Below are 25,307 nucleotides of genomic sequence, written 5' to 3'. Positions count from 1 at the left end.
CATGTTAGGAGGCAGAGTAAGGTGGGTGGGGAGTGTCAAGGGGTTGGGATAATTGCTGACTCCATTTTAAGGGCATAAAAACCTCAGCACCAGCATCTCTGGCCTTAACCACCCCCCCCACCCCCCCAACCCCCACCCCCTAATGAAGATGAAGTTCTATGATCCCTCTAGCTCATTAACAGCAGGTCTTTTAATGAGCTTTCAACAGGGTGGGGGCTGGGTAGATGAAGAGGAGGAGTGGGGTTGGATGGTGGAGGCTTGGTTTATTGCACCAGATGCACACACGCCCACTCCTACCAATTACCATTGTGTTATAGAGAAAAAGGAGGAAGTGAAGACAGAAGCCCCTCGCACCCAGATGAGTCAATTTGTCCGTTTCTCTCCACAGAGACAGAAAAAAACGAGGAGGGAGGACAGTACAGGTGACAGGTAACATCCTCCGTCTCTCCCTCTGGTAAACCCTGCCCTGCTTGTCTGTTGGGCGCCACAGCCAGCGCCATTTGGTGCTCGTATGGACCCAATTATGTAAGGTAAGGTGATACACAGCAGAACACAGCACAGTAGCCCCTGCAGCAAGTGGATATCTTTTCCTTGTCCCCGAGTGCCCTTTGTCTTCCTGCAGTCCACACCTCTCTGAGCTGGTCACAAACCCTGCACAGGCCGGTGTCAGCACCCAAATCAGCCAATCACAACATGAAGGGTTCATGGTGTCTGTTAGTAGGAGGGTGAGGCCAACGTTGTGTGTGTTTGAGCGTGTGTGTTTTTCTGACCAGTGGTGTGCCCCTTCGCGGTAGTGATGTGGACTTTGAGATCTAATAGTTGTGTCTCAGCTCCACGGAGAAAGCTTTTGTTGGTGGGAGAGTTGGGAGAAGTCGCCAAACAAAAACGAACACACACACACAACCAACACTGTCACAGGAGATTTAATATGCTACAAACACTTGGACAACTTTTGCTTAACACTCTTTACCTTTATAACAAAAAGGTATATTGATGTAAGGAGAAAGCATCTGGGATTTTGGTTATTGTAACACTGTGACACAGTTTATTTGTTGAGCTTTTGGCTTTATTACTGTTAAGTGATACTGTTCATGTTTCTTACTGGACTGTTTGTGAGTTAAATGAGAGAACACTGAATGCACCTGTCTACTTGTCCACATCCCCAGGGCTGTAGCCAGGATGTTAGAAATACTGATGTTAGATTTTTGGCATTTATGTTTATTTTCAGTAAACTTATTAAATATACTGTCCATGATTTTTATTTCCCCAAATGATGACTAATCTCCTCACTTTTAGTGGCTAAATACTGAATCTGAAATGAAATATCCACAGAGAATGCAAAGAAAGACAAAAATGTAAACTCCCTAAAGGTTACGAAAACCCCCAAATTCACATCGAGGTAATGACCTCATTGTCCTCAATGGTAGCTACATCCAGCAACAATATCAGACCACAAACATATAATCCTTACAAAATTAATACTTTTCATCCAAAACACTGTGTGTTCATAAAATGTGCCCCAACCAGTCACAATTAATTCCTTCAACTTTTATTTATATAAAGAGAGAAGTTCATTGTCTTTCATACTGGAAAAAAAAACAAAAAAAACTAACATTTCAACAATCATTAAACTTAGAAAACTGAACATAAGAGATGATAAACTATGAAAAGAACATGAAGAAGAGTAAGTGACTATCACCTGCATAAGAGGGTACCTTTAGAATAAATAACTGCCACAGGGAAAACATATGCAAGGCAAACAGAGAGGGACCCAGGACAGAACCTTGGGGAACACCACAAACTGTAGTTTACACTGAGGATGTGCAGTTATCAACAACAACTGAGAATCTCCAATTAGAGAGGTAAAAGGAGAGGCACTCCAGCAACAATCATAATAGAGTGTTAAAAGCTGTCAAGAGATCCAGCAGTACTATTCACCTGCATCCATTTCAAACCTAAAACTGAAGTGCAGACAGAGCCATCTGACAGCTTGGCCTCATGGACTTTATAGACATGAAGTGCAGCTTTCTGGCAGTAGCAGCACAATCACAAATTCAGATTAAACTTAAGATGATTAGCTCTGAAAATGCTCACAACAAAGGGAATTTATCAGCTGTGTGTTTGCTTTCCTACAGGGCAGGCCTGTGGCCATGAGAGGCTCTCACTTATGTATGAGAAGATTGTGCTTTATCATGTAGAAAGCCAATTAACTGGGAGTATTTAATTACATTTCTCATGTTATACTGTGTGAAGCCTCCAATCATCTCTGCAGTCCCTGTCCTGTTGTCCTCGTCCTCCTCTGAATAGTTGAGGTGGTGGATTAAATCATCAGCAGTGCCGACTGAGACAGAGATAACAAGAAAAAGAAAGATGCATTCGGGAGCGATCAGACAAACCGCAGGATTCCCTCTCTGCTCTTTATCCTCGCACAGTTCCCACAATCCCCACCTTCTCTCACCCATCCCTCCTCCCGCAACGACCGCACAGTGAAACTTGAACCCTGGAATTACACCCGCTGCACCTCTCCCCCCCTCCCCTCCCCTCACCCTCCTAACCTCTAACAGTGAGAGTGTGGGAGGAAGGGGTGAGAGGCTACACGGTCCCGGGCAACCATCCGTCAATCGAGTGCCTCTCTTTTTGCCATTCAACACCTTCAGATAATGAGAGGAGGGAAAGGCAAGGAGGGTTCATTCTTATAGGGGGTTATATAATGTCACTGATCACTGAGGACGAGCTCTGAGGGAGGAGTGTCAGTTCAATTTGGTCTGAGTACCAGGTAACACTGGTGAAAATGGAGGCAGGTTGATTTAAAAACAAAAGAGGAGGAAGTTCACTGATTTCTCTTTTTTCACAGCAGGACAGTGTTACATCAAACAGGCAGAAATTGTTGCCAGATAATGATGGTGAAAATAAATTTCAAAACTAACCTAAATAAGGATCTTCCCTGAGTGAAAGTCAACTGGCTCACTTTCATCCCAGAGATCTGCTAAGGTTGTTTTTTCAAAGATTGCAGAAGCAGGGTGTGGCTGACACAGAAAAACATGCACAAATACCCAATGACAACAGGTACGTATGTAGACTGCTTCTACAATTAATTTTTACAGTATGATATCATATTACTGTCTGAAGTCTGCAAATACTGCAAGATTTTGACCAAATAAATAACTTTGTTGTGAATTATAACCACTATGATAGGAAAATATGTATGTGGACAAAACAATTGTCAGGTGAAAATGGTAAGAAATGCATCTAATTGATGTTTTCAACTTTAATTATGCCAAATAGAATCAGGAAATGTGTCAATATGATATTAACTGCTCTGTGATTTTTTTTTTTTAATGGTAATAACATGACATTCATTATACAGCTGCACTGCTGTTATCTTACACAATTTTTTGACAGTTGAGTGAAATCAACCACACAAAAATCAATGCCTCTACCTGCTTGTCTACAATAGCCACAATACTTTTTTCCAAATCAGAGACTAGTTCAACCTTTTAGTTTAGATAAAATATTATATGCAAGTACCAGTAGTGGAATATACAGTACACATTGTCAACACTCATGTACTTGTACATGTCCAATGTCAATATATACAATATGGGTAGCTGTAATTCTGCAAGTGAACATAAAAATCCACAAAACTGCAGTTAAATTTTTCACCTGGAAGTGGATATCATATGACACGATGTGATCCGGAACAATACATTAGATACAACACATTAGGATACAATATGATATATGATGCAATATGATACAATGTAATATGATTTTTTACATTACAATACAATATGATACAATATGTTGCAATAGGATACAATACTATATGGTACACAATGTAATACAATACAATATTTTACAACACAACATGATACAATACAATACAATGTATAACAATACCATATGATACAGTGTGATACAGTAGCCTAGGTAAAAATATGTAACAGTATGATATGGTAATATAGCATTCATTAGATATGATATGATACGTGATCTAATACAACACAAGATGATATGATATGATATATGATTGATATGATATATGATATGATGATATGATACAGTGTAGTAAAATACGATATGCTGTAATATAACAAGCCTGTGATGATGCAGACTTAGTCATGACTCCATTCTCAGCTCTTGCTCTTTCATGATGAAACATTTTTTCTTGCTCTTTTCTTGCACATTTTGACATTTAAGCTGGAGCTGTTTGACGCCACATCAACACATACTGGAACATTGAGATCAGGTGTTTAGTGAACTGAGCTGCTTGTGCATTCATTCATTCATTCATTCATTGCATAAGGCTTCTGAAAAAAATCTTGAGTTTATTATTGGCAAAATGTTTCTCTTTGTTGTTACTAGAATGACTCTTTAGACTTACAGTGTACTATTCATGTGGAGCGCTTTAAGGGTGAACTGAAATGCAAACAAATCACAATGTGAAGAAGGTGGAAAAGATGAGGCAATCAAACACCTGCCCACTCAAACACTCTGACAAACTGTTCCTCAAACGTCTGTTACTCTTTGTCTTCCATAAACACACACACACACACACACACACACACACACACACTTCTCTGTTCTTGCTGCACCTGGTGACCCTCCTTGTGAACCTGATACAAACACACTCACAGTTATTCAGTTGCTCAGGTAATTACACACATGCACACACACGCACACACACACACACGCACGCACAAACTTATATTTAGGTCAGTCAGTTTTGTTTCTTTTCCAGCCCAGAAACATCCATCCAAAAATGCCAGAAAAACTGGATTTGACCATACACCCCTCACTGTCCACTCCCTTCCCTACACACACACACGCACACACACACGCACACACACACACACACACACACAATGCTCGCTCAGAGGTCAGAGGTGCTGTCTGGATAGCATGCATAGTAAGGTTAAAAGGTGGAGTTCAGTCCTGTGACAGGTGAAATAGCTTTCATGTTTGTTTCCTGCAGGCCTGAGGGAAGGTGAATTGCAGCCTCTAACTGCCTCAACCAGAGCCTCTGCATGGAACAAATATCCACTGTCACCTGGGTTATATAACTCTTTAACAGTCTAGTTTACTTGTCTTTTAATTTACTTGCACGCAGCATCACATTAGTATGATTAGTCCTAGAATTGTTACCTAGATTAGGCTTGGACATATGGTGTCTCAGTGGACTTTTACAGAGAACGCACATACATAAACTTGGCTTCAGACACCAAGGCAGCTGAGAGCTTTGCACATAGTCAATACCATCTAAAGAAACACAAACTAAATATACTGTATATGTAACTGCAGATACATTTTTACAAGGATAATTTCCAAATATATCATCCAAACTATTAAGTATTTCTTAATAGTTTTTATTTGTAAATAGCAGTAAGAATACTGATATAATGATAATAATATAATAAATCTTACTGTTTGGTGGTTTCATCTGTAACAATTTATCATATTTTATAAACCGCTCGTAGGCTCTGTGTGAGAAATCTTAACCCTTTCACTCCGGTGATGTGTGTGAGTGATGCAGCAGAAAACGGGCCGGGACAAAGCCGGTTAACCAGCGGGGAGAGTGAGGGGGGCCGGGGGTCTGCTGGTGCCGGGGTCGTGGGATCAGAGTAGGTCATGGAGGTGTGGGAGTGTCTGCTCGGTCCTCTGACCTTTGTCACTGAGGCTTCTTATAATCCCGTCCTCAAAGACCATACGGACATAATGGAGAGCCTATGAATGGAGTTAAATGGTGACCATTAGGCGGATCTGTGTCGCTATTCTTCTTGTTTGTTTAGTCCCGGTCAGTCTCACGTTTTCAGTGTAATCAGGCGTGTAATGGAGGGACGGCTGGAGACGCCTGGAGAGGTCTGGAGTGAGCACCGCAGGACAACAGTTTATTGGAGATGGATATCCACCTAAACTTAATGAATGACACGACACAAGAGGGCGGGGGTGGGGGTATAATTGGATGTCCCGAGTTCCGACCAGAGTTCACAAGTGGTTTGCCAAAGCACATCTTCAGAGAACTGTTAAGATTGATCAGTGTGGGTGAAACTGCACCGTCCAGTATAAAAAACAAAAAAACTTTCTTAATAACGTACTTATTAATGGAAGATATTAAAAACTGAGGGTGTCACTTTCTGATGAGGAAGCCTTTCTAATGCCTGTATAATAACTGATGACTTTTATAATTATTAATAAATTGTTTACTAATGCTTTATTGCAAAATTATAAGCCTTTCATCAGAACAATGTTCGGGTTGCCAGGTTGTCAAATTTCTATGACTGGTTAGTAATTAACAGACAATATAAGCCTTCAACACAGCGGTTATAAATATTAATGAGTTATTAATAAATGTGCTTTTAGAGCCATCAATCAATTCCTTAATTGTTAATAAATTGTTAATAAATTAATTTCAGTCCTGTCTACAAAGCACACCTTCCAAGAACTGTTTATAAGGGAATACAGCAGAATTCTGCAAATAAAAAACAACTTTTGAGTTGGCAGGTTGTAAAATTTCTCTGACAGCGTCTAACAACTCTTACTATCCAACAAGCTATCAGTTCTCCAGTTGTAAATGTTATTAATAAATGGGGTTTTCCCACAATAATCCGCCATGTCTGTTTTTAATGTTGTTAAGACATTTTGGTCCTTTTCCACTGGAACAGTATAATGACGAAATAAAGGGCTAAAAAAGACAGACAAAGCGTGTGTCCTGTTGGAGGAGGAAAAACATTTCATAACCTGGCAACCAAAATATGTAAAGCCTCTTCTATAGCTGCCAAATTATACTGAGAACCGCAGTGAACTTCCTATAGCCTAATGGTAATTGTAACTTGGTTACCTCAGAATTAAAGTGATTTGCTGTGATGTGCTTGTTGTCTACATCTTGTATAAAGCAGGGACATTTTACAGTGTGAGTCACTCTACTCTGTGTAGAACAGACCTGGAACTGACTCAAGATGCTTTTAAGATGGCTTTCTCTCTTCACAGCCTTATTTATCATAATAATGCACCATAATTTACGATAAACCCGCCTGCGTACAGTAGATTTGGTGATTTCTGGTGAGGTGCCTTTAGGTGGAGTAGACTGCCACCTAGCGGCGCTTTGACAGAACTGACAGAGAACTCGTCTGATCGAGTGTTGTATTAAACTGTATTAGATAAACATCTCTTTAATATGCTCGATAAATTAATGTAATTAATTTAAGTGTTGGTTGCTTGCGATTTTTTGCGTCTCTTCTCAAACACAGACGCAGTGACCACCTGCTGTAGCTCTACGCACACATAAACTTAAACACATTTCGTACTTGTAAAACCAGGGGGGGGGGGGGGGGGGTTCCTAGGACTTTGATTGAACCGTAATATTGGGTGACGCCATTTGAAGCGTCTAAAAGTTTCCGGTAGATTTCTGGGGAATTTCCTGAAGAAAACCAAAGAAAGCACAAAATCAGAATTTTTTTTTTTTTTAATTTGCAGTGGTGGCGGCGGGCTGACTGCTTTGACTTCAGTCCCTGCACAGTTGTCCAGATATATGGCCATTATTATATGTTTCCTGTGGCTCTAATAGAAGCTTGTTGCTTCTCTCTGGTCCGTCAGGAAGACTGATGATGGACGATAACTTAGAGGGATCAAAGAGGCCGTTGGCACCTTGTCATTACTCCGACTCCAGTGCTCCGTGGCCCCCGGCGCTCTGCATATCTTTCCGGGCAGGGCAGAGCTGGGGAGGCGCTGCAAGAGGGCCTCACTGGAGGTGGTGGGTGTGCACTTTTAACTGTATTTAAACCAGGGCTGCTCACACATTTGATGAGGAGTTTTTTCTTACTTTCACTGGCAGCATGGCGACTGACAAAGTGGCACCTTTGGGCTCCATCGAGAACCCGATCAAGTGCAGAGGGCAGGATTTCAAGACTCTCCTGGAGGAGTGTTTGAAGTCCGGTGTGCTGTTTTCTGATCCAACCTTTCCGGCTGAGCAGAAGTCCATCGGGATGCCCCAACATGACCCGGATCCCAAAAAGGAGATTAAGTGGCAGCGACCCAAGGTGCGTGTTTTTAACCACTGTCTGTTGTACATGTGTGTGTAAGGTTAAACAGATGTTGGGTGTTTTTGATAACAATGGTATGGGTCTTCTCTCATTCACATAATAATTCAGTTCATTAATTCTGGTTATGGTAGGCTATAGCTTCCAATGCAACCAAAAGGGAAATAAAAAAATGCATATTTGAGAAATTCTGCCCACATTTGAAACACCTGCAGGTACCAACACTTTACTTTGGGCACACAGAGTTTAATTTAAAGGGAAGTTGGCTGCAGGTTTTAACATGTTTCGGCCACTTGTGCACATTTGAAAAAAAAAAAAAAAAAACCTTAAACATTGATGTAATGCAGCTCCTATCCTCTTGCCATTGCTTAGTCACAAGATCTCTTATCAACAGATTCTTTAGCTGACAGTGACTCAACCAGGTGTGGCTCAGTTCTGAGGAACTTAATACCTGGAGCAGTTTGCTCAAGAGAGGAACAAAATAACTAAAGAAATACCACAAACAACACTGAAAATATGAAAAAATAACAGCCCTCAAAGTCACATTATCACACATCATATCCTAAATGTACTAATTCTAGTATTATAACTAATTAGTTTTATTATCAATTCATGTGCCGATTATTTTCTTGATCATTTGGTCTGTAGAACAGACACGAATGCCCATCGCATTTTCCAGAGCCCACGGTAACATAGTCAAATTGTTGTCCGACCAGCGGTCCAAAACCCCAAAACATTATAACAGAGACAGTAAACTAAAAACAAAGAAAAAGCACAAATCCAGAGAATTTGTGGTTTTTGCTCATGACAAAACCAGCTTGTGGTGTTTCTGCATCCTTTGCTCACATTGTCATCCTCTTGCTCCATTTCTGAAGGAAATCTGTGAGAACGCTGTGTTTGTGGAGGGCACGACTGGGACTACGGATATATGTCAGGGCCAGCTGGGTGAGTACATCAGAAAAACCTCCATCAACAGTAAAATCTCCCAGGGATCATCCCCCCTCCAAAGAATGAGGGTTGAGACTAGGATATGTCATGCTGAATAGTCTTAAATTGGCATTGCACAACATCCTGGAAAAGTTCAATCCACAAAACCAAAAGCTGAAACACTCCACACGTACACAGTTCAGTTTTTTCTTTTTTTTTAACTTTTTTTTTTCATTGCAATAAAACGTAGCACTAGATGTCTGCACTACACAGCCCCAGGCCCTGCTGAAATATGTGTTGTTCACTCTCTTTCCTATTTGTGACTATTTTCTGCACAACAGCAAACTCTCCTTCCACCTGTTCGATTTCTGGATTAATGCGTTATGTCACCAGTTGTGTGTAAATATGTCAGCGGTACTGATCAATACCACCTCCTCCCCCTCCTCCTCCCTCTTCTTCTCCTTCTTCTTCCTCCATGTCTGGGTTTTATGTTTTTCTTTCAAACTGCATCCCAGAATGTGTTTTCCATGATTTACGCAGATACCAACAACAGTTACTGCAACATCTCCAGAGGGACAACATGAAACAGATGTTTTCTGTTGGAGAGGAATGTGGCTTATTCTGTGTGTGTGTGCGTGCGTGTGCGTGTGTGTGTGTGCGTGTATGTGCGTGTATGTGCGTGTGTGTGCGTGTGTGTGCGTGTATGTGTGCGACCTGTCTGTTGAAAACATGAATCACACCCCATGGGAGACTAATGCCTTGTGGCCCACTGAAATACATAACTGATCCTTGAGGAGTTTTTCCTCTCTCCCAGCGTCATGTGCTTCTTTTGTTTATTATTCATCAGGTAACTGTTGGCTGCTGGCGGCCCTGTCCTGTCTGACCATGCACCCCAAGCTCTTTGTGAAGGTGGTGCCACCCAACCAAAGCCTGTCCAAGTCTTATGCAGGGATCTTCCATTTTACAGTAAGTATAGATTAGATGTAGGCTAAGACAAAGAAACAGACTTCCTCATATTTAGGCTTCAGCGTACCACACATGCCCTCGTTCAGTCTCATCTTTGTCTGGACACGTTGCTTGATATTCTTTATGAAAGCAAATAAGCTGTAATTCTTGAGCAGTCGCTTTGAGGTTTTAACCATTTACTGCAACAACAATATCTATTGGCCTATTGGTCGGTTGGTTGAGTTTTAATACGACAAGACCTCAAAACCACCAGAGCCTGCGATATACATTTAATAAACACATAGACATATTAAAAGAACGTTAAGATTTCACATTATTCTAAATGCAGATGTCCCCCAGACCCGCTGAAGCCCAAGGTTCACCGTGTGGCACTTGATTTGTGGCAATACATATCAGATATATATATAAGTCTTAAAAGATTACTACACCAGCATTAGACTTCAATGATATTAGCAAACTCATGATGGACAGTTACAAATAGCTGCAGCAGAACCAGAGATATCTTTTTATTCCGTGCCTACGTTACCCACAATACAACTTGACAGTTGCATTGTGGGTAATGTGGGTAATCACTGGGAGGCTCAGGTGTGTTTTGCTATTAGCAGCTATTTTAGCAAAGATGAAGAGCAGGTGAAGCTCACTTCAAACCTATAGAGTTTTTTTGTTGATATTCAAACTTATAATCTTCGGCCCCAACCAACGCTGACTCAAGTGACGCCACTTGGGGACATTTATCAGACTTAGTGCAGCTCCCTCCAGAGCCAAAAATACCCTAAAATCATTTCCTGTTTTAAGGTTGGTCCTGCTTTATTTGTTACCTTACTTTAGGATCCTGTCTACAGATGGTCCCTGTGTCAGTATCTAGTTTACAGACAACTTGACAACTGTATTTCACAATAGACACCCCATTCAACTGAGTCTCTAGTGCAGTCTGAGAGTTTTAACCCTCACAACTGTTCCCTGCAAAACAAAAGGCCGGTAGGAACTAACATTGCTCCCTGGGATACACAAATGAGCAACTTAAATGTGACACTTAATTACTTTATATAATAATAAACTTAATTCTGCTAAAGTTCCAAATGAATATTTCAGAATGAGTCCTATATATACTCACCACATTGTGCATCTTAATAATCCACATAAATTAGTATGGTAAACTTATGTAATTAAAATAACCCCAAAATGTAATGTGTACAGTAATTATGTTTACATTAGCATGAACCAATGCCACATACCAGAGCGTTTATAGCCTGAGCTAGTTTGCAATGCACATCCTTAGATGGGGCTTTTAAATACATAAACTTCAACAATTAGATACATGCAACAAAACAATATTACAAACAACAGGACAATAAACTTAGAATAAACTCAGTGACAAGCAGCACATCACATTGAGTGGCGCACACTGATCCCTTAATCAGAACAAACCATCAGCTTCCAGCTCCCTGTGCACTCCACGGGTTAATAATAATTCATGTTTTATCTGATTTATTCCTTTAGACTTTTCAGCATGACATCTTATTTAGCTGTCATTCCACAGCTCTATCATTTAATGAAGGCAGCTGGATCAAACAGGTATGAACTCATCTCGGAATCATCACTGCCTGGTGGTCTCGCATGTAAGAAGAGGCATTCCTAATCTTTATCACCTCATTAGAGTTGGTGATTATAATCTCAAAGTTCATCATTCACTGATCTGACGTGCTCAGATCAATAAAATATCACCTTATTAGACATATCAATCTTGGAAAAACAAAACCGATGTGTCAGGTGGTTTTTATAGTTTTTGCTTAGTGATTATTTAGCTTCAGAGCTGTGGACCTTTGGAGACTGTTAGGGAGAATGTGACATGACTTAACAAGCAGCAAGGAAGGACTGGAAACTCATTTTGCCCTTTCAGGAGAAGGGAGAGCAGTCCAGACATGCAGGTAGTGACTACCCCTGGGACATACACACACATGCACACACACACACACACACACACACACACACACACGCGCACACACACACACAGCTATGAGAGGCCAGTGCAGGCCTGCTCTTGGCCCTTGTTTTGTACACACAGTTAGCAGTACAGTATACACCCCTTGTCATGACCAGTAACGGCCATGGGAGTGGTTTCATACATTTAGTCAGACAAGAGAACAGAGTGTTTATTTAAGTCGTCCTGTTATAAACCACAAGGTTTCATTTTTCAGATCTGGATGACTGATATAGCCTCCATTCTCTGAATATGTTCATGTTCAAGTATAAGACAAGTACAGTACATTAGAACTGAAATGATTATCTGACAGACAACAAAATTATTATTATTTTATTATTATTATTATTATTATTATTATTATTATTATTATTATTATTATTATTATTATTATTATTATCTGCAACTATTTTAATAATCAGTGAATTGTTTAGTCCTGGTCCCAGCTTCTCAAATGTGAGGATTTGATTATTTTCTTTGTCATGTATAATAACAAACTCAATATCCTTGGATCTTTGAAATTGTAATGGGTATTTTTTTAATAGACAAAGGGATTCATTGAAAAAATGTGTTAATCACTAATGACTTAAAAACTTAAAAGGTGATGATATGACAGTGTTACAGTGTTTACAGTTTGGTTCTGTTGCCCACAAGAGTCCAAAAAGTCACAGGTTTAAGGGGAATTTTTGGGACGTAATGTTCAGGTGGTTTGTGTATTTGCGCTCTGCCTCCGTCCTCGTTATCTTTCCTCCTCATTCATTACATCCATCTCTCCTCTATTCTCACCATTCCTCTCTTCCTGTCTCTCTCTCCCTGTGTAGTTCTGGCAGTATGGTGAGTGGGTGGAGGTGGTTGTGGATGACAGGCTGCCAGTACGCGAAGGCCGTCTGCTCTTCAGCTACTCTCACACCCGCAATGAGTTTTGGAGCGCCCTGGTGGAGAAGGCCTATGCCAAGTCAGTTGCCACTACCAGCATATGTCTCTGGGTTGTAATGTCTGTGATCACCCACTCTTTATCTGTGTGTGTGTGTGTGTGTGTGTGTGTGTGTGTTTGTTGCTACAGTCATATGACAAAAACACGCCGCCACCTGAGGTAACTTTTTCACCTCTCACATGTAGGTTAATCGGATCCTATGGAAGCCTGAAGGGGGGCAACATTTCAGAGGGGATGGAGGATTTCACAGGAGGCATCGCATACTCGATGCAAGTCTCATCTCGTACCCCTCGAGTCCTCTGGAGGTCTCTGACAGCGGCCCTGTCCAGAGGCAGCCTGCTCAGCTGCTTCATCCAGGTACATACATACCACACGGTGTTCACACTGGACAGGTGGATGGTGGTTTAGATTCACTAGAGTTTCTGTGTTTGTCGTCACAGGCCAGCAGCTACCGTGACATAAGTAAAGTGACAGGAGAGGGGCTGATAAAGGGCCACGCTTACGCCATCACTGACACTGACAAGGTCAGTATCACGCTGAGACAATACTGCAGACTGTGTAGTGACCCACTGTCATGGTTTATTTATTGATCTGTCATCATCAGTGTGTTCCTCTGATGTGTTTGCTTTTTAACAATTCTTGATTTGTGACTAGTCATAAAACTAGTAATAAAATGACTCGTTTCCCATCTCATCCATGTCTAATACAACCTATCATATTTCATCTCATTTCACCTCATTGCATTCTAATCTTCTCACCTCATTTCATCCAATATGATTTGACTGAAATGTGATCGAATCTCCTGTCATCTCCAGTCACAGCATTTCACCTCATCGCATCTAATCTCTGACATGTATAAGAATAAAAAACTCTGAATTATATTAATATAATCTAATCACATCTCATGTCATCACATTTTACCACTTATTGTCTAACTTCATCTCAATCTCATCTCAATATCATCTAATTTAATCCAGTATAATGTCATGGAAATGTAATCTAATTTTATATAATTTCCCCTCATCTCATCTCATCTCATCTCTTCTCATCTCATCTCATCTCATCTCATCTCATCTCATCTCATCTCATCTCATCTCTTCTCATCTCATCTCATCTCATCTCATCTCATCTCATCTCTCCATGAATATAATATTCAGATAATACTGAGAACTGGCAAAACCTCTCCTTTTGTAACTCACACATTACTTTAATGTCTCTTTACCTTTCAGGTGTCAAAAGCATCTGATGAGATTTTATTGCTGAGGCTGAGGAACCCGTGGGGCTTTGTGGAATATCGCGGACCGTGGAGCGACAAGTGAGGAAGCTTCCTGTTTGTGCATGTGGTAAAGGAGAGCACGCACGCTCACAGATTACGGGGCCTCTGCAGACGTTGAGTTTTCTCTTTGTGACTGCAGGGGTAAAGAGTGGGATGAAGTGGACAAAGCAGAGAAAGAGCGGATTAATCTGAAAAAAACAGAAGATGGAGAGTTCTGGTATGTGGCAGATACTGAAACACATTTATTCACACTAACATACGAGCTCTCACAAACAGAAACACTTATTATTAACACTTATTAGGATCAGCGCTGAGGACTTCAGCAGACTGTTTGACATCGTGGAGCTCTGCAGTGTGAGTCCTGACACCCTGGATGAGGGAAAAACACCCCCCTCTCCTTCTGATCCTGTGCCTTCGTCTGCCTGGACCATCAGTGAACATGAAGGATTCTGGGTGCCAGGGAGCTCCGCCGGTGGAAGTCGCAGATACAAACGTATGTTAATGATTTTATATTTGGACAAATGTGCATTCAACCTCTACCTGGATCATTTACATGATCCCACTGGGTTTTTTTCCCCTCAGAAACATTTTGGAAGAATCCTCAGTTCCAGCTGATTCTCAGAGAGCAGGACCAGGCCGAGGAGGACGACGAGGATGAGAGTGAGGATGATGAAGATGATGAGGATGAAGTGGAGATGACCCCAGAGGAGAAGAAGAGAGAAGAGAAACAGAAGCAGAAAGCCAGACAGTGCACTGTGCTGGTGGAGCTGCTGCAGAAAAACCGCAGGCAGATGGACAAAGTCAACTTTCTCTACATAGCTTTCCACATCTACAGGGTGAGAAAGAGATTTCATTTACACAGTGATTTGGTTCTCAGCACCTTTATTGTAGTTCTGGATAAACTCTAATGTTTTTTTGTGTTTCTTCTCTTTTGCAGGTTCCTCCTGAGGTGAGCATCTGTTGTAATATTTTTATTTTCATCCTGAAAATGATATGCCTTTATGTTCTCAAAAACTGCTTTATAGAGAAGGAACGTTATGTAACACTTATAGCCCCTGCTTTACAGTGTGATTTTGTTGCATTAATATGGTAATAATAAAATACTGACTGGTTCCTACTGGTACTTAAATGTAGGTACAGTGGAGGAAAACAAGGTAGAAGTAAATGGGTATACGGGATACAGTGAGGGACAAAGTTAAACTAAGGTTTGGTAAAGATGGTGTTTTTCTTACTGTATGATCAAAGTATAAAAAGCAGAGAACAGCTACACATTACGTTACAGCCTGAATACCTTATCATTACTCTGTAATGTAAAATGTATATTGCAGTTTGCAGTTTTATTGAAATCAAAATATATAAGAGACGGGTGCCTAGTTACAGCCACGCTACAGGGATTTATTATCATGTCTTTGACTTCACTGTATGATTTGGAAAAAAGCCAGGGCAAGAAATGCTGTACATTTGAATATTTGCTGCTAGCAGGCATGTTTGTCCAGCAGCAGGTACGCTGGAGTAGAAAACAAACCCACCCTTTTTCAAGGAAAGTTTTTATTGTACATACACCTATATATATATATATATATATACAAATATTCATCATTATACATATTAATAATGAAGGTGGTTTAAACATAGCTTATATTTAATGTTTAATAAGGAACCTAGTAGTAGAAGAATCAGCTACATGGGCTGTAATATGATGTGTGGCTCTTCTCCCTTTTTCCTTACACAATAAGAACAAGGAACACATTCTTTAAATAAACTTCTTCTTTAACTTAACTTAACTTAACTTAACTTAACTTAACTTAACTTAACTTAACTTAACTTAACTTGTCTTATTTTCTTCCTCTGTCCCTACATTTAAGTATCAGTTAAAAGTTACAGTTACAATGATATTACGCAATAACTGGCAAGCTGTTTTATAAAGTGTTTCCAAACTTTCCATCCATTTAAAATATCTTTCTCCACACAGCTGCAGGGTATGTGTCTGGACCGCAACTTCTTCATGAAGAATCGCCCTGTGGGTCGTTCTGGGAAATATAAGGCTCAGAGGTAAAGACCGCCATCAAGTGACTGATAGATCAACTTTATTGTCATGTGTATTAAAAATACAATGAAATACCTGTGCTCTGACTCGCTCAGACTTACCGTAAATGTCACTCCGTCACAAAAACAACAAACAACGATACTGCAGAACTATGTAGAAAGAAAAAAAAAAGCAGCAAAAGCAGAAAAATTTGTGCTTCCACTTGGTTCCTTTAGGGACTGTAGAGCACTGTGCCAACTCTACACTGAATCATGTTTAATGGCATTTTCTTCCTCAAAGTTTCAACCTCAAATGAACTAATTCATTTAATTCAATTCACACACAAAAACCAAAAAGTAATAATTGTCCAACTAAATACAAAGCTTGTTGTCGGTTACTGCTTCACAGACATAGACTCATCCACGTCCTTTAGTAGGTGAACGTATAATTTATAATATGTTAAATCTGTTGTTGAGTTATTTTCTCTATCTGGTGAGAGAATGAAAATATAAAAAAATAAAATCTGAATTTATTATCCAGAAAAAAAAGGAAAAGGAAAATTTAAACATACACACAAAAAGCACATTAGAAAAAAAATACACACAATGGAAACAAATCATAAAACATATTGAGCTTATTGAACATATTGTATTGGTTATATAGTATATATAAAACATGTATATAGAATATTGCATTTAGTTGGTCATTGAAAGTAAATGAATATAACTTATTAACGTTGTCCCACAGGGGTGTGTGGAGGAAGCTACATCTGGACCCGGGTAACTACATCATCACGGCGTCCACCTATCGACCCAACCAGCCTGGAGAGTTCTTTGTCCGCATTTTTTCCAAGATTAAAAACACTCTGGGGTGAGATGCTGGAAAGACGAAGAGAAGATCGTTAAACTGAATGTCATTTTTGTTGAAAAAAAAAAAAGACTTGGTAGCTGCGATTGCTGAGGGCCGAGCATCCCTGAATCACCTCCTGCCACACTCATGCTCATCAGCACAGTCATAGTCACCCACACCCACTTGTACACTCAGGCTGAGATCGTGTTCCCAACATTATACTGCTGTACAATTTAGAAAATTGCAATCGGTCTGAACAACAAGAAGCTAATAAACCTCTTACGGCTTCTATCAGCAATAACAGTCAATTATCCAGCTGAGACCAGTGTAGTATGAACTCTGACTCTGACCCATAATAACTATTTTTGTTTTCCAGCGGCAGAAAGTAACAAAGTACATGTAGTATTTCCAGTTTATGGGACTTTATACTTGTACTCCTCCACATTTCAGAGGGAACTTTTGTACTTTTTACTACTTACTAGATGTATTTATTTAACAGCTACAAGTTACTTTGATTTTATATAAAGTTGTAATTTGTCCTGCAACAGAATGACAGGAGAGACTCTGAAGTCCAAAAAAAGTTTTTCATTTTATCACGTTACACAAAATATGATCTGCACAGTAGATTTTAAAACAGTCATCTTTTAGGACCTTCTGGGCTCCATAATTTAACACTCTAAACCAAGTAATTCTGCATAATGAGTACTTGTGCTGTGGATATTATATTTTGCTTTTAGTACTTTTACTCAAGTAGAAAAATTTATTTTTACATTATGGTATTATTTACTTTATAGCCTAAAGGATCTGAATCCTTCCTCCACCACAGCTGTTTTCAATTGATCCACCTGTGTCAATATCAAACATTATGTTTGTATTATTTCTTTAATTTTACTCATTTATTTTTAGTGTGTAAGGTTGAAACTGTATGAAGGTTTAACTGAAGAGATCAACATTAACAATCTGATGTGATCTCTCTGCTGCAGGATTCAGGACTTCACCTGTTCCTCTGGCTTCCTCCCAGTGAGTTTAGTGGTCTGGCCTACATACATTCAAACACCTACCAATAATAGACAACCTGAAAATATATAGTATGTTCACGTTTGTTTGTCATGTTTGTGCCCAACAGGTTATGGCAACTCCCGTCTCCCCAGAGGATCAACGGAGAGTTCAGAAGACTTTTGATGTGGAGGCTGGCCCTGTAAGAAATCCTCACTTACTGCATTACCTCATTTAATAAAAGTGTAAAGTTGTGGCCTTTTTGTCAAACAATCCAAACTGATTTCTTCTGTCTCCCGGCAGGATGACAGGCTGAACGCCAAGGAGCTCATGACGCTGTTCAACTCGGGTTAGAATATCCACTATATCACATTTCCATGCTGCATGTTTTAGCTGCATCTGAGACCGTGACCAAGCTTTCAGGCATGTTGTGAAGGCAGCCAGATCACCGGCAGTGATCCTTGACTCTGTAGTACTTGTAACGGCCACTAGATGGGATCAAAGTAGTGTAATGTTTGCTTGAAAGTTAGAGGGAGCCGCAGAGGTCAGCAGTCTAGACAGAGGCTCACAGCTGCAGTCAGATAAACTAAATTGAGTTTGGTTAAGTAATAAAAGTGACTACACTTGTCCTCACCCTCACCTTTCCTCAGCTTAATGTAGTTTAACCCCTTACTCTCTTTCTATTCATCAATCTGTGTCTTTCTTCCCTTCACAGCTCTTGACAAAGATTACCATCTGCCCCTGGAGACGTGCAGACAGCTCATCTTTGGAGAGGATGTATCCTTTTGTCCTCGATATATTCTTCAGTCTTCAGTACAGTACAGTCCTTGTTTGACACAAACTAATACTGGACAGCATATACGTCTGGATTTTTCAATCTTAGACAAATGACATGTTTTTCATGAGTTGACATTGCAACTGCTTCTGTTAAAAAAACGTGACTGAGCTCAGCCAGTCTCACACGTTTGCTAGTTTGAGCCCCGGTCCTCCGGTTGAGTCATCATGCTGCCCCGCTGTTCACTTTCACTCTTCTTCCTCACAACTTCATCTCTCTGTCCTCTGTCCTGTTGAGATGTCCTTAACTCTGCCGGCAGACCAAAGGGCACTCCCGTCTCAGCCGTAAACAAACAGCAACCCTGCTGTCCAGTCTGCGCAATCTGCAGGTATACAGCTCAGTGTGTGTGTGTGTGTGTGTGTGTGTGTGTGTGTGTGTGTGTGTTAAAGACAGAAAAAGAAGAGGGGTTGTGTTGTTATTATTTATTCTAATGCTGCTTTCCCTGTCAGTCCATCTTCTTCCAGTTTGACAAGGACTCCTCTGGGACAATGAGCCCCTTTGAGCTCAGCACAGCACTGGAAGCTGTTGGTATGAACACACACACACACACACACACACACACACACCTATACACATGCAGATGGTTGCTGCTGTTTGGTTTCACACCTTCATTCACTCCTCTGTTTCCCAGGAATGCAGTGCGATGGAAAGGTAGTTCAGCTGCTGTCTGAGCGGTTTGCTTCTGGAGAGCTTCACATGCCCTTCCACGGCTTTGTGTCGTGTTTCACTAGGCTCCGCACGCTTTTTGGTAACACACAAACACACACAACAAACTGTATATAAAGTAGTTCAAATATACTCCACCTTGAGCAGCTGCAACAGTAAAATGCTGCTTATACACTGATGTATCAGTATTAACGATCTAATAATGTCATGTATAATAATATATCAGTCACAGGATTACAGTACTTTTACTTCTGATACATCTGTATATTTAGTATTTCTGTACTTTTACTTAAGTCGGATTTTAAATGCAGGACTCTTGCTTGTAATGAAGTATTTTTACACTGTTGTATTGGTACTTTTACTTAAGTAAAGTATCTGAATATTTCTTTCAACACTGTATACAGACTCACACTTTCCTTCCCTCTTCTCCTAAGCTCTGTATGAATCAGAGACCAGTCAAGACGTAAAGGACAGAGGGATCAATGCTGTAAGTATCTGGCCAAAACATGCTCTGTTATGTTTTCATTATCACATGTACCTGAACAAGTTATAGACTTTCCGTTTATTCTTTCTTTGCTCCCTGTCTACCTGCGGCCCCTCTGTAGTGGCTGCTTCAGTTTCTGATGGTGTGAAGACGCTTTATGAAGACGATCTCCACACAGACCCAGCTGAGCCACCGCCTGCTGTTGATTCCAACACGTAAATAAAATACAAGCTGTGCCATTGTTTTAATCTTGCTTCATCTCGCACCATTCTCATCCTTCTGGCTATGACCTCGATGTAGTATGCAGAGTCCTGGATGGATTACTGTACGGGCCACAAAGAAAGAAATGACTACCAAAGAAAAAACAAAATGACAACAACGGGCCAGAAAGAGACACAAAACAATCACAAAGGGATATAAAATGATCTGAAAGAGACACAAAATGACTACAGAGATACACAAGGCGATTAAACAGTCTCATTGTTTGGAGCTGTTTTGTCCCTTTCAATCTGTGGCATTTGCTCTTATTTAGAAAGGGTGAGAGGCCTTTTGCATGTCTCTGCCCAGGGACTCATTGTCTCATAATCCATCTATGTGCAGAGTATGCAGCACCATCATTTAACTGTAATAACAGATCTGAGTTTTTGTCTGTATTCCTTTTGTCTTTTCAAAGCATTTCTCTATTAAAAAGAAACCTGTTTTGAAAACCTAAGTATAATCCACATTATTACCCATTTTCCCAAAGTAGTTATCATATTCTCAAGTTACTCTTTAGAAATGTTAAAATGATTTAAGAGGTAGTTTGGGTCGAGAAAATGTGTTTCTAAAAATTAAACTTGAATGAAATGGTACACATAACTGCAATTACACAACTGAATAAGAATCACTGCAGCCCCAACAGTTTACTCATCCCTTTACACATGAGCATACCCTGGGTAATATCTGTGCACTCACATGCACTCATTGACACACACACACACACACACACACACACACACACACACACTCAGTTAGTACTGCCTGCCCCACTGAGGGTGTGAGGGTGATGTCTCAGCAGCGCTACACGCACCATCTCTATTCTTATCGCACTGACGCCACGTACAGCGTCAACACACACTCGCCCCCTCCTCCACTACGTTCCCTCACTCCCTCCATCCATCCCTCACTCTTTCCCCCCTCCTGTTCTCTCTAGTAACTGTCTGAGTCTCACAATCTGCAGCCTCCTCCTCTCTGTTACACGCTGGCTCTCACACACACACGCACACACACGCACACACATGCACGCACACATGCACACACACACACATCGCGAGCAAGCAAATGTCCTTTCTACACATGCTTCTATTAATAGCACCTTTGCTCACACACCACTTCCTGTTCATCCTTAGGTGAGTACACACAGGTTGCCCTCGGCAACCGTCCATCTACATTGTGATGGAGAGGAGAATGAGACAGGAAGGACCCATAGAGAGCGAGTCTTATTAACGCGCTGTGTCACGTCTACCTGCTTTATTGTTTTAGTTTTATTTCTATCAGTGTTTGGCTTCCTCTTGTTTACCTCTGCTCTTCTCAGAAGCCTCTGTGTGTGAATTCAGCTCCAAAGGCCTGGCTGGATTAACCTCCGGTGGGGCCCCGAGCCAATTCATTGTTGAACCCCTTATTGACCCCCACTGTGCATGACAATATCATTATTTCCTCAGGAACCCAGAAACCAACCAGCAATCTAAAGCTGAAACGATTGGTTGATTAATCAGGCACTCAATCAACAGAAAATTAATTGGCAACATTTGTGATAATTGATTAATTGTGTAAGCAAACATGCCAAAATTCACTGGTGCCAGCCTCCCAGATATGAATATTTGCAGTTTTCTTCAAGAGTAAACTCAGCTTTGTGGGAGTTATGACTGCTGGTCAGACGAAAGAAGACAACTTAACGATGGGCTTTACAGTTTTACAGTTACAGTTCAAAATTGAAGCAATTTGATTAAAAAAAAATGAAACTTAATAGATAAATAAAATAAGAGCTCAATATGAGCTGGCTGAAGAGGGTATTACCCCAGGGCACCATACAAGCTAGAACCGACACTGACGACATGGCCAGATCAACTTACTAAAGGCTGTGGGGCAGTTTATTGTTGGGCATCTATTGACCCTCACTCCACTCTGCAGTTTTAATATTTCCCCAGAGCAAACTAGAGCTGAAATGTTTAGTTGATTCTTTGATTAGTTGACCAATAGAAAATTAATCTGCACCTTTTTGGATTATTGATATATCATTAAAGTCATCTTTTAAACATAAATACAAACAATTCACTGGTACCAATTTCTCGAGTGTTAATATTTGAAAAATGAAGAAAAACAATTTCAATATGTTAACTTGAGAGTCAAACAATCAATTGATTATTAAAGAAAAGTAATTGTCAGACATATTGATAATGGAAATATTTGTTTGTCTCAGCTTTACAGTCATCCTATGATGGAATAATGATACCTTAACCGTAATCAAACTGCTTTGTTTTTTTTTTCTGTCCAGAAATTTCCGCACAGAAAAAAATTTCATGAAAAATGCAACTTTTCAAAAAAATTTAAAAAATTTAAAAAATGAGCTCAATACAAACCAGAACAGCTGAGACAATCTCAGATCAAAGGAAAAAGAAACAGTTTGCGGCTTATCTACCGGCATATAAACTGTCCCCTCCTTCATACAGTCTTTATTTTCTCTTTTCTCTCTCTGTTGATTCTTTTCCCTCAACAGCAGCTGTGCTCATCCTTCCACCTGCTCTTCTTTTTGCTCCCCCATTTTGCCCTCACCCCCACTCCCACCCCACCCCACCCCCCCTTAGTTGTCCTGTGGGATGTGAGGATGCTCTGACAGGCTCAGCGTCTGTTCTTGTTCTGGTATTTTTGTGCCACAGCGGCGGGGGCTGGTACAGGAATAGTGTCGGAGTTGTAGTGTATACTGTGGGGGTGGGATCTGGGGAGGGTTTGCGATGTGAGATTTTAAACCATTGTATAGACAGGAGGGAGACCAGGGAGGATTGCGTAAGTTGGCTCCATGGCTGCAAATTTAGCCTGGGCTCACTCACGCATAAATTTGATGAGCAGTACTATCTCTGCCGTCAGAGCTGGGGTATTTAAAGATGTGAGTGTGTGTTGGCATGGGACGTAGGGTGTATTTATTGTGCGTGTTTATTTACAAGTCGTGAAGACTGATGGCTGATCATTTGAGATGCAAAGGGCGGCATTTGCATCTATAGTACAGCACCTCTCCCCGTCCCTCTTCTCTCTGTTCCTCATCCTGTTGTTGCTATTTATTTTTGAAATGGCAGATTGTTATAGAAAGTGGTGATCAGGTGTTTCACAGTCACTGACTGCGCCACAGATTTATTACAGTGATGTAACATGTCATCGAAACTTAAACCACCACTTCCACTTCTTGTCCAACTTTCATGAATTTCATGAACAAACGTGAGGCAATTAGACAGCAACAAGATGTTAATTTATAGATCTTATGCTTTTTCTATTTTCCAGGTCTCCTCTGTTTTGTACACTCACTGAGCACTTTATTAGGAATACATTTACCTGTACATATGCTTATTCATGCAATTATCCAGATACAGTTCAGGAGCTTCAGTTAATGTTCACATTTAACATCTGATTGGAGAAAAAATGTGATCTCAATGACTTTGACCATGGCATGGTTGTTGGTGCCAGATGTATTGGTTTTGTGTTTTTCTGAAACTGCTGCACACAGCAGCTTCTAGAGTTTACCTGGACATAAACAGCTTGTCGATGAGAGAGGTCAGAGGAGAATGGACAGACTGGTTGGAGCTGACAGAAAGTCTACGGTAACTCAGATAACCACTCTTTACAACTGTGGTGAGCAGAAAAGCTTCTCAGAATGAACAACGGGTCAAACCTTGAGGTGAATGAGCTACAACAGCAGAAAACCACATCAGGAATCCATAGTCCCAACCTGCCTTGTGTCGGCAGTCCAGGCTGGTGGTAGTGGTTGTATAATGGTGTGGGGAATGTTTTCTTGCCAGACCTTGACTACCTTAATACCAATCAATCATAGTTTGAATGCCACAGCCTATCTGAGTATTGTTGCTGACCATGCGCATCGATTTATGGCCACAGTTTACAATTTTCTAATAGTAATACTGCTTCCAGCATGATGATGCACTACGTCACAAGGCAAAAGTCGTCTCAAACTCGTTTCATGAACATGACAATGTGTGATTTTGTTAGTGGTGGTTTGTGATTTTTTGGATTTTGTTGTGATGGTTTTGCAATTGAAATATCAAAAACCTGAAAACAGCAGTTCAACATGTAGACCTACTGTACAGTGTTGCGACGTTAGCATTCAATGGACATCACAGAGTCCACCTGCATGCAGTTCCTGACTACTGAAAATCTTTTATTTGGATTAAGAGGATCCTTAGCTAATAAACTCCTCCTCTGACGATGTGAGAGATGGGCTATTTCAGACTATAAATTATACATATATACAGTGTATATATATATATATTGGACAGGACATTACATTTTTTTTTTGTTTTTTTTACAAAATACACTATAAATTATTACCCATTATACAAGGTTATACAATAAAATCTACAATTATATGATAGCATAGCATTGACTGCTACTACTAATTCACTTAAAGTGTACAGAGAAATGCTGAAAACCAGTCCACATGTGCGCAGAGGAGAAGAATGTGCATACCTAAACACTAAACTGCTGCTGTCAGCCATTCACGCCTGTGTTACTCAAATGCACACTGGCAAAAAACCTGTTTCAAATTCTACTCATGACTCGAATGCCATGTCATCACTGCGTGTTATGTTCAGCTTGTTTGTAGACCTATGTACGCAAATGTGGTTTTCAGGCATCTCATAATCATTTGAACAGTTTACGTTCAAAAGCTGTTGGCCGGTTGACGACAAATATTTTATAACTTAGTCGAAGGCTTGTTAGTGGTTTTAGCCCTGGTTGAGAGTTCAGAGAATGAAATCAGTGTGAAACAACGCTAGGTAACAGATGTGATCAGTTATCTGTAAGAGTAAATTTTATGACAAGTGAAACGTGTTTCAGCAGAGGTGGAAGAATACCAATGACACAGTTATACTAGATAACCATTACTGATATTACTCTTCCAAGTGCGTTAAGATAATACTGTAGTATTATTTCTGTGTAATATATATGAATGGATCAACATGTAACACAGGTGGTTGGTGGAGGAGGGAGGTGGGGTGGGGAAGAACAGACTCAGCTGGTGAGAATCGGATGCAGTCCTGGAGGTAACGTAGAGCAAAGTGCCGAGTTTGT

At 40.4% G+C, this 25,307-nt stretch overlaps 1 protein-coding gene across 1 annotated transcript; it reads left to right on the top strand.

Moving 5' to 3' along the window:
- The first annotated feature begins 7,353 nt into the window (after window positions 1-7,353).
- On the top strand, window positions 7,354-20,661 carry capn12 (calpain 12). Its single transcript, XM_056373244.1, is given in 22 exon segments — window positions 7,354-8,036; window positions 8,912-8,981; window positions 9,811-9,929; window positions 12,732-12,865; window positions 13,030-13,201; window positions 13,285-13,368; window positions 14,074-14,159; window positions 14,260-14,337; window positions 14,423-14,613; window positions 14,703-14,956; window positions 15,058-15,069; window positions 16,093-16,172; window positions 16,894-17,016; window positions 17,979-18,015; window positions 18,122-18,193; window positions 18,295-18,340; window positions 18,707-18,768; window positions 19,086-19,154; window positions 19,276-19,354; window positions 19,458-19,574; window positions 19,927-19,979; window positions 20,098-20,661. Coding segments are annotated over 22 exon segments (2,400 nt in total). The 5' UTR covers window positions 7,354-7,601; the 3' UTR covers window positions 20,125-20,661.
- The last annotated feature ends 4,646 nt before the right edge of the window (window positions 20,662-25,307 follow it).

Source organism: Seriola aureovittata, chromosome 4 (assembly GCF_021018895.1).
Source record: "Seriola aureovittata isolate HTS-2021-v1 ecotype China chromosome 4, ASM2101889v1, whole genome shotgun sequence".
NCBI lineage: Eukaryota > Metazoa > Chordata > Actinopteri > Carangiformes > Carangidae > Seriola > Seriola aureovittata.
Note: the sequence above shows the minus strand (reverse complement) of the source record. Positions and strands in the feature narration are given on the sequence as shown.